General features: G+C 37.1%; 1 protein-coding gene across 1 annotated transcript in view; it reads left to right on the forward strand.

The window, feature by feature from the left end:
• NOX3 (NADPH oxidase 3) overlaps positions 1-9,753 on the forward strand; it is a 59,654-nt gene extending 49,901 nt beyond the window's left edge. The window contains exons 13-14 of the mRNA XM_032258802.1: positions 7,502-7,655; positions 9,052-9,753. Of these exons, the coding sequence (XP_032114693.1) occupies positions 7,502-7,628 (127 nt within the window). The 3' untranslated portion in view covers positions 7,629-7,655; positions 9,052-9,753. The remainder of the gene's footprint in view (positions 1-7,501; positions 7,656-9,051) is intronic.
• Positions 9,754-10,934: the final 1,181 nt, after the last annotated feature.

Raw genomic sequence — 10,934 nt, forward strand, 5'->3', positions numbered from 1 at the left:
TGTTCCACACCCAGCCCGGGCTCCCAGGCCCCCAGCACTTCTGAGCCTCAGTCACCACCCTCACCTCACACCCACCCAGAAGAGATCATTTCATCTGCCATTTCCTTAAAAAGATTATAGGTAGAAACTAACAAAATATTACAAACTCATATGAGACAACCTGGGGATTTTTTCTTGCTATTTTCTCCTTTTGGGAAAAAGAACATATATTCATTGATAAATGTTTTACATTCGGTTTTCAGTCATCATGAAATAAATGTTCTCACTTCACATGGACACCTATATTTTGGTTTTTAGTTCTTCTAGATAGTCCGTCTTTATTAGGATTGTCCCTTTTTGACATCTCACATGGTGTTTGTTCTATTTATTTTTTTTTAAACACAAAGCTTCAGCCCAGTGGGGAAGTCCTTTAAAGCCGAACTATTTAATTATTTCCCTTCCCTCAGAAAGGCATGAGCCAGGAACACGGAGCGTCAAGAGACCAGGGATAAAACTGGGCTTGCACAAGCCCTGCCCAGAAAATTATGTTACTCGGTGCTGAGAAGCGGGCCTGCCCAATTTTCTGCAGGGAGTAAAAAATAATTAGTTTTAAGGTAGAAAAACTATATTACCATGACTTTCCCTGCTACTCGTACCTTTCTAGAAGTCATAATCAAAAGTTAAGTGCAGAAAGGTACTTAATGCTCAATTGTATTTTGCAACCCAATAGCTATGCAAACTCTCTCTCCTTGATGGATGACTTCATCTCTTCCAGAGTAGCTGAGGCCCCCAAAGTTTGGACATCACGGAATCAAACCTCTACAGCATACTTCCTAGTCCCAAATTTTTTGATATCGTATTTGTAATAGCCTTAGACTCTAGAACATGGTAACTTATTATATAGCTTCAAGCTTCAATGTCATGAATATTAGACACATGAAGGCAAAGTCCATCATCTTATCCCTGGAATGCCAAATCCCTGGGAAAAGACAAGCCTTCAGTAAAAAGCTTAGCACCACCCTTTCAAAAGACTTTTAAAATGACCTCCTTAAAATAATTTTGTTTTCTGCTGTGTAAAAGGAGATTTATGCTTAATGAAGCTTTTAATGAAGAAATCTCAGAAAGAGAATGCCAATAAAATCTAATTTTTAAACAAGAAAATCTAATATTGAGAAGTATTTCAATATCCTGGCCTTTGTCCAGATACAAATGAAACACACAATCCAATTACTGTTCTGCACAAAGGACAAAGTCACATTAATTTTCCTCAAGATGGTTATTAAAGAGATAAACAGTATGTTTTCCCCTTATTATGTCAAGGATATGTTTGTTCCCAAGCCTGCTTGGCTACTCTTATAAGACGGTTCTGTCCTGTCGTTAGCTCATATCTTTTGGCAAAGATGGGTCAGAAGAAATTGGTGGATTTGCTAGTAGCCTCAGAAAAGGTTCTTTGTTCTCGAGGGCCTTTGAAGAAGGCTCTCAACCAGTTCTATTCATCAGCGTAAAGCCAAGGATTCTCGGGACTTACTCTTTTAAAAACATTTACCTGTTCACTCAAAGCTGGAGTTTGTTCTTGTTCTAAGAAGGAGTTAAATCAAAAGAATAAAGTGAAGAAGGGCAAAATTTTTTTTTTATAGAACATGAAAAACAGCACCAAAAATAAAGCTTGAAGGGAAGCAGATCAAAGACAGTAGTACAAGCTATAAAGGAACCAGAAAATTGCAAAAATAACAGTAATAGAGAAGCAAATTGATGGGCATCAAAATGAATACAAATAAGGAAGAGAGAAGAAAAATTAAAAATAGATCAAAGACTGACAGTAGAAAATAGAAAAGTATGTTCTATTGTTTTTATTTGTAATTAATTTTGGTAATTATGTTAGCTATATTACAAAAACACAAGTATAATTTTAAAAGACAATCAACAAATATTAACTGGATGCATTAGAATCCTTTATTCATATTCACATGCATGTGAAAATTGTATATTATTTCAATTAGACAAAGCACAGAAAAGTACTATAAAACAACAACATTAAAAATTCTCTCCCAATTAAGATACAGTAGGCTAATTAAATACATATGTTGACATCTATGTCTTACTACTCTATAGAACGGTGTCTTTTACAAAAATGGAAACGTATTTCACTTTTTATAAACATTGTCAATATGTTCCCAAGCCTTATATAAATGTTCAGAAAATCAGGAAGATATTTCCAAGAAGGCAGACAGAATAAAAATAAAAATATATTTGTCACATCTAGCTGCTTTTTTGATAAACACACATTGTACAGATACTCAGCTTTCTGAATTTGTGGATCAGTCGTTTTTAATTAATTGAATAAAATGATTTTCCATAGGACTTAAATCTTTGATCTTAGACTTCAGATCATATTTATAGTTTTCTGCTTTTGACTTATCTGCTAATAACTTCACTGTGCCTTTTAGGTGTAAATTTGATGTATTTAATTAACATTAAAACTTTAAAGGTTTGGTCATTTTTTTTTTTTTGGTACCTTCAGTAGAAGTGCTTCTTTTAGCTTTGAAAAAATAAATAAATAAATAAAACAGTACTACCATTTGTTAGAACAGTTTAACCCAACCTAATGATGAAGAAAGGTGTCAACTTACCATATGATTGGGGGCTTCTAATCCATATTGCATGAATGTATTTTAGACCACCCATTGTTTTCAGAAACGTGAAAATACCTTTATACTAAATTGAGTAAATGTGTCCATCTGGACCCACATTTGCTTGTGTACGCACCCTTCAATTCTCATTTGTACGTACATATGTGCAAAGTGTTTTAAAATGATATTTTTAAGAAATTAACATTCTGATTATAGCATACAGGGCCCTTTATCTAACAGGCTATCCTAAACATTCATTATATGACTATAATGTTCAGAATACTCAAAGAAATAGACTTAAATGGAAATACAACACATGATAAAGTACAGCTTCATGGGAAAAAGACACCATAAACTTATGATGAGGAAATTGTCAGCATATTCCCATAGTTCCTTCCCACCAGAGGGCATCAATCTCTCTGGTTATACCCTAGTGAAGATTCCATGAAAAATCACTGAAATTACTCCATTTGTGGTAGAGGGGACTGGAGAGATGGGTGAGTCCAGGGTGGGTTTATCATTATGCTGCAAAGTTTCTTGGATGGTGTTATCTATCTATCAAATTATTAGCTTTGGCAAAATATTTGATTACTTATGCATGAAGGTGTATATATGTTAGTGTTTTATTGGGGAGGGGAAGGATTGGCTAAGATGCCTCTACCATTCCCTGGGATCCAATGCTACAAGTCAGTTGCTTTCATTTTTCTTCCCATTTGACTAACTATAAGCTTCTCAAGGGCTAATAGCTATAAGCAACTTTATCCATGCACCTCAGAGCCTGGCACAATGACCGAACCATGAAACCAATGAGGGAGCTGGGACAAGAGTCCAAACAGCACAGCTCTGGCTGCCAAAGAAAACAGAGCCTGTGAAGCATGGGCAGGAGCAGAATCACAACAGTGAGCCTGGTTAGGGACATCTGCAGCAACTCATGAGCAACTGAGTAATTAGGACACAGAGAAAAGTAATGTCATAGGCTGCTACAAATTAACTGGGAGATAGGTTAAAAAAAAAAAAAAAGCTGGCCAGCACAATTATCATCTGTGGTTCTGAAAAAAGAAGGTGTTGTACACAGTGTAATTATGTGATGAATCATTTGGAGGCATTTCTAATGAAAAACACTCACTAGAAAGGATTAACCAGAAGTTGTGTCCATTGTGTGATACAGAGTTTGCAGCTCTCATCTTCTTTCTAAGCCTCCATAAATCCACAGGAAGCTTCTGTTTATCGATTTTATTTGCAGAATGCACTCAGGGTATAAAGTAATTTGATATTTTTAAAATGGGGTTTAGGGTCTGCCCCTACAGGGTTATAACTTACCAAGCATAAACGCCAACACATAAAAACAAACATACAATTTAAAGAGAGAAGGGCTCACGGCAGCAGAACCTGGGAATTCAGCGAGGTGGTGGGATTACTCCCGGGCGCACCCACATGCCCATATATCTGCTGGGCTGAAATCTCCTGGTGGGTGATATTTTGGATGCTTTTCATGCGTGGCACCGCTGAACTGTTTTTGAAAAATGCACCAACCCCACAGAGAAGAGCACAATAGTTATTAAGCAGACAGAGAGAGGGAAAGGAGGATTTTCTTTACTGTTTATCAGAGCTAAAAACAATGCTGTGAATGTTAGCCATCTTTGCAGGTTGTGTAAAATTTGTCCTTTTCTCATCGAAGTCAGCAGCCCAGACGGATCAATGCCATGAACGTTGTCCCCGATCCAGCTCCCCGTGCGTGTGCAGGCTCTGCGGCTGGCAGGCTGTAAACCGAAGAATAGCACCTTGCATTTTTATACTTCTTTTGCAGAGACTCTCTTTTTAATTCCAAGTAATTGTGGGTAATTAAATTTTATAGAATTTTTTCTTTACCAACCCCATTAGTGTTCTATTGCACTTGTCCGTTGCCTCATAAAAGAAGAAAAAAAAAAAAGGGAAGCTGCCACATCTGCGCCTTAACCACTTTGTGTGGATTCTCTACCCTGGGATTCACAGTGTGCATTTGTGACAAGAAATTCTCCATACTTGGAGTCCTAAATGCTGAGAAGAGTAAGCCAGGCAAGCAGAAGAATGCTGTATGTGGGGACAGTGGTGCACAGAGAGCCAGTGAAGGGCTGACCTTTCCCCCTTCGCAGAAGGTAGATAATAAATGGCCTTTGTGAGACTTTTTGGTGATTGCATAACCATGGCAGCTACGGCCCCTGAGTAAAGTGTGGACTTAGCTGTGCAGTGTGATAGCCACAACTTCAAAAGAGGCAGGGGAGCTGTGAACTGCTGGGGACACCAGTAGAACACCTGGCAGCAGCAATCAGAATCCTTTGAAATGGAGTCTTAAAGGCAGAGCATCAAAAGGCGTCATCAGGTCTGCAAACAGTTACTGTGGCTGCAAATAAAAGGGCAGTCTTCGCCTGTTGGATGGGCCAGTGGGCAATCTCTTTAGTGACATCTACACTAACGGAAAAATATCACCACCCATAACAGCATCTTTGAAAATAGATGCAAGGATACCTCTGGGGATCAGACACAAAGCAAAGCTGTGACTCCTCACTGGGAAGGGTCTCACCTGACCCATCTACCATTCAAAACGTTTCAGTCCAGAGCTCAAAAATCTAGTGCTGACCTCAGTAAGTCTATATAATCACCTCTGGGCTAACACCCTGCACCACATTTTCCGTTCTGTTTCATGAAGCAGGCAGACACCAATAGCCATCAAGTGGGAAAATAACATTAGGAAGCTCGCGGTTCCTGAGAGCGCACCATGTGCCAAGCATAGTACCAACGGCCAGACCTGCTGTGTCTTGCTTATCCTCACAGAGATCCCAGGAGCTAGATTCTATAGTTCTCCACATTTTATAGATGAGAAACCGGGGGCTGTGATGAAGCCAAGAGCATTCTTAACCATTGCCTTTTATTTTCATAAACACCTGGAAATTGCTTCATTAAGCAATAAACTCACACTTTTCAGTAGGAAATATTTTCTGAAAAATTACTTTCTCAAATTTAGCCATGGCAATGATCTCTTTGAAAGTTGTACTGCTACATTTTAAACATATTGTCATTTGTAAATGAAGCCATTGGTAAGTTTCTTTGAAGCTGGAGTTTGAAATGTGATGGTGTCCTGGAACACACAATTAAAATGTGGCTAGATACATGGGAGAGAACCATGTTAACATATGAGCTAAGAAGAACTAGGCTACGTAGGCATTTCCCAGCAAGATCCAGGTCTAAAGAAACAGAAGTGGTATAGTAAGCTGGTCCTGAAGCCCATAGAATTTCTTTCTTTTAATTTTATTTATTTATTACACTTTAAGTTCTGGGGTACATGTGCAGAATGCGCAGGTTTGTTACATAGGTATACACGTGCCATGGAGGTTTGCTGTATCCATCACCCCATCATCTACATTAAGTATTTCTCCTAATGCTATCCCTCCCCAATCTCCCCAGCTCCTGCTATCTCTCCCCTAGCCCCCAACCCCCCAACAAGCCCCAGTATGTGATGTTCCCCTCCCTTTGTCTATGTGTTCTAAGAAAAAAACAACCCCATCAAAAAGTGGGCAAAGGATATGAACAGACACTTTTCAAAAGAAGACATTTATGCAGCCAACAAACATATGAAAAAAAGCTCATCATCACTGGACATTAGAAAAATGATAATCAAAACCACACTGAGATACCATCTCACACCAGTTAGAATGGCGATCATTAAAAAGAATTTCTTGATGACAGTGTTTCTCAAAGTGTGGCTCACAGAACGATCTGTTTCAACATTACCCAGGATCCTTACTAAACATGCAGTCCTTGTATTACAGCCTAAGAACCTACATTTTAACAATCTGCCTAGATGATTTTATGCACAGTAAAGTTTGAGAACTTTTGATCCACACTGGAGTAACTAATTCAGCTTATGCTACAAAGAATAGTAACATTCAAGATAAGGGGAAAAAGACACCGTCTCTGCAAATCTCTATGATGGATGCACCCCAACTTCCAGAAACAACTTTGAACCCCTGCATGCATGTGGTGTTTATATGTAAACTAAGTCACAAGGGATTTGAGTAGCTCTGGGATAGTCACTATAAAAGTATCTCTTGACAGTTTTCTGAAATGTCAGCGTTAGAGATGACAACGTTTAGTTGACTATATTTTCAGCCATGTCTTTTTCTTTTTCAGCTCTCCCTTCTGGCCTTCTTCAAAAATTAAAGTAATTCCAACAGGATAAATTAATTAAATTGCTATTACTTTAGCATAAATTTTATTATCTACAAAAAGGCAAAGCTGAACAGGATATTAGTAATAACTAACCTTTTAAAACCCTTTTGATTGTATTATCTTACCTTCCTTTTGATAAAACATACAACGCAGTCCTTATCATCTCTTACACATGCAGAAACTGAGGTCTAGGGACTTGCCCAAGACCATGCAGAGAACACTCGGCACAGCCATTTAGTCATTCATTCAGCAAATGCATGTTGATTGTCCATGGTATGCTGGGCACTGTTCCAGGTGCTAGAATGAAACAGGTCAGGTTTATGTTCTCAGGAAGTTTACATCTGGTCATGTATCCAAGAAGACATGAATTAAGGTCACCTGGCCAAAAATCCAGGTGGCACCACCTCTGTATCAAAACCCCTTAACAGTCTCATGGCGCCTTTTCTGTCTCAGTCTTCTTGGCTCCGCCTCCCTGAGTAATTCTGGGGAGGATGCTAGGAACCCGGGAGAGAGCACGGTGCTGAAAGCATGTCGAAAAAAAGAACCTAAGAAAACAGGACATGGAGGGAGAAAAATAAATAAGTAACCTCACAGCCACAATCATTTCAATAATCATGATTGTCTTGACTTCTGGCTGGCCTTGCCTCCTGGTGACATTTTCTTTCCTTTTCTTACCCCTACTGCAGCAGCAGCATTGGCGTGTTCTTCTGTGGACCTAAAGCTCTCTCAAAGACACTTCAAAGGATGTGCCGCTTCTATTCATCAGCTGACCCCAGGGGTGTTCATTTCTATTACAACAAGGAGAGCTTCTAGACTTCGGAGGTCAAGTCCAGGCATTGTGTAAGTGGCTGCAATCATATAGGTCAGGGGTTGGGAAACACTTCCAATAAGAGACCAATAGTAATCATTTTAGGCTCTGCGGACTGTATGGTCCCACTCTCAACTACTGAACTATGCCATTGTAATGTTCCAACATTGCCATACAACAACATTATTGCCAAACAATAACATCAATCAATGGGCACAGCTGTGTTCCAATAAAATTTTACCAATGGACACTGAAGTCAAATTTCATATAATTTACTTATATCATGAAGTTTTTTTAAATTGTAAAAGTCACTTTTCACACAGGGACCATCCACCATCAGGTGGTGGGCTGGATTTGCCCTGTGGGCTGTGGCTTGCTGACCCCTGGCATAGGCTCTCTTTCCCAAACTTGTTTTCACGCCCAACATCACATCCAACATGGAGACTCATGGTGCTGCTTGGCTTGAAGTCTCCTTTAGAAACCATTTCAAATTTTCATTTCCCTGATGACAGAGACACCTGCCTTATATCCAAACCTGATCTTTTCTGCTTTAAACTTAAGATCCTTTGTGCTTTTGCTCCTCCTCTTTAGACTGGAGAAATCATCAATGGAGGCTGTCTTTCACAAAAATCCTTTAGATACTTGAAAATGATAATGAAATCATCCCTTTCCTATCCGTTTTCTGGTCCAAGCAATACTAAATTTTTAACCTTTTGGCCTAGGATATATATTCATCATTCTTTTCATCATCAACATCATTCTTGTTGCTCTTTTTCAAATCCACTTCCATTTCTTCACATCACTTTAAAATGCATTGAGAAGAATGACTAGTATTGAGTAGAAGAGAGACTTTCTTAGACCTTATATGCCTCACACTTACAAATAAATTCTGTTTTCTTTACTTCTTTCTTCTTTCTTTTTATTTTCTTTCTTTCTTTCTTTACTGCCTTCCTTCCTTTCCTTCTTCCTTTCATGTTTCTTTCTCAATCTCTTTTAACAAATACTTTTTATTCTACCACCTTTTGGTCTGTGTTTATCTAGAAGAATATATGAGAAAGAGAGATGCCAAAAATATGGAAAAGAAGAGGAAAGAAGAAAAAAAAAAAAGAACAGAAAGGGAAAGAAAGGAAGCAAGGCAGGTGGGGGGAGTGGGGAAGAAGGAAAATTTCAAATCCAGAAGCATCATTGTGAAATAAAAGACCACAGACCAAATGTATTTGGTCATCTTTCTATACTATGGAGCTATGTTACTCCCAATATGTTCACAAAGTATTCCTCATATAATTCTTGCTACTAATATTGATTATTTTTTTAGAATTTTTCGAATATTTCAAGATTGTCTTGAAGTTTAGCCCCAGACACTAACACTGGTATGTAGCTTGTAATATCTACATATTTCATTGATGATATCTCAAATCTTTTGTTTAGGTTTTCAATCAAGTTACTGACTCTAAAGAACTCCACCAAGAATTCCTGTGATGGCCTGTTGATATGAGCTCCCAGTTGGGAACTGGTGAATGACAACTAACCATTGAGAACAGTAGATCATACCACACTTCCTTAGCTCATAAATAACATGTCATATACAACAGAACAAAAACATTTCCTGAAATTAAAATATATTATGTTTTTCAAATGCTTCTTATCTTTGTGTACTGTCATTCTGCCATAAAAGAGAATTAAATTGATCTGACATGATGTGTTTTGACAAAGGCAGTGTCTTAAGCTCTTCTAAGTATTTCTGAATTATAAGTTGATCACTTCTTTTACTTTATCCTCAGATTTTTATGTTGACTTGATGATTTCTCTGATATTAATATTGATTTTATGTTAGGAATTTTTCAATCATGTCTAAAAAGATTATTTCTACTAACTCTGCATTGGAATTTCTCAGTAACTTGAAGTATTCCTTGATGCATATAATTCAAACTCTACTAATTTTAATAGAATGAGTCTTTCTGTGTAATTATTTCCCCATTTAAGTTTAATTCAGCCTTTGCAACCAGAAATTTCTATAGTCAAATCTAATCTTTAGCAGGAATATTAAATATGTTAAAAATTTTTCTCTCGACCATGTTTCATTATTACTTTTCTTTCTCTGTCTACTTCAAAATAAAATGTACTTTTTGGTCATCTAATTCTGTCTAGTAAATTAGAATATACCTGCCCTTAAACACAGATTTTGCCCCTTTTTTTAACCTCTGGGGATGCTGTTTACACCCCCTTTTGTGTTTTGACCTTTATGCTACTTTCCTGAATACTAAATAGAATCAAACCTATCCAGACATTAAAAATACAAAAGTCAATAGATTTCTTTAATGCAGCAATGGCCAAATAGAAAATACAGATTTTAAAAAATGAAATAATCTCTTCAAAACAGAAACAAAAATCTGGCAAACTTCCAAGTTCATTTAACAAGAATTATACAACATGACTTACCAAATGAACATGCAATTTATAGGCAGAAATTTTTAAATGGATAGAAAATAGCACATTTCTAAATAGAAATATTAAACATACTAAAGATAGGAATTTGTTCTAAATTAATTAATGGTCAAGTGAAATTCCAATCAAATTTTAAATTCTCTTTAGATTTTTTGGAAGGGTAAATATCCTAAAGTTTATCTAGAGAAACATATGAGAAAGAAAGATGCCACAACATGTGGAAAAGAAAAAAAGAAGAGAAGAGAGGAGAGAAAGAAGAGAAAGCAAAAAGAATAGAAAGGAAGCTGGTGGGGGGAAGAGGAGGAAGATAAATTCCAAATCCAGAAGCATCATTGTGAAATAAAAGGCCTTAAAGCAACCAGAGAGGAAAAGGTAAGTTACCTACAAATAAACAGAAGTATCTCTGGCAGCTGCCTTCTCAAAAGCATCCACAGAAACCAGAGGATAATGAAGTAATGTCTTCAAAGTGCTGAGGGGGCATAACTATCTATTGAGAATTTTGTCCTCAATGAAATTATTATTCAAAGGTGAAGGCAAAATACAGATATCTCCAAACAAAAGCAGAAATGTAACTACCTCATCAAAATAACTACAAAAGGATATATTTAAAAAAGGAAGAAAGTCAATTAATGGAATACAATATGCAATGATGAGCAAAGAAATTGAAAAACGTTGTGTCAAAATCTTTAAGCACGGACTGTAAAAGAAAATAAATGAGTATTTCGGAGAATGTTTTTTAAAAAAACAAAACAAAGGATAAGGACGACAACAGTATGAAAGATGGGGAGATGACACCGGAATTAAGGCATTCCAAGATCCATGGATTGTTCTTTAAAGCAATTTTGGTTAAATGTAGTCTTTTTAAG

Source organism: Sapajus apella, unplaced genomic scaffold, assembly GCF_009761245.1.
Source record: "Sapajus apella isolate SASKATOON/1434 unplaced genomic scaffold, GSC_monkey_1.0 scaffold105, whole genome shotgun sequence".
NCBI classification, from domain to species: Eukaryota; Metazoa; Chordata; class Mammalia; order Primates; family Cebidae; genus Sapajus; species Sapajus apella.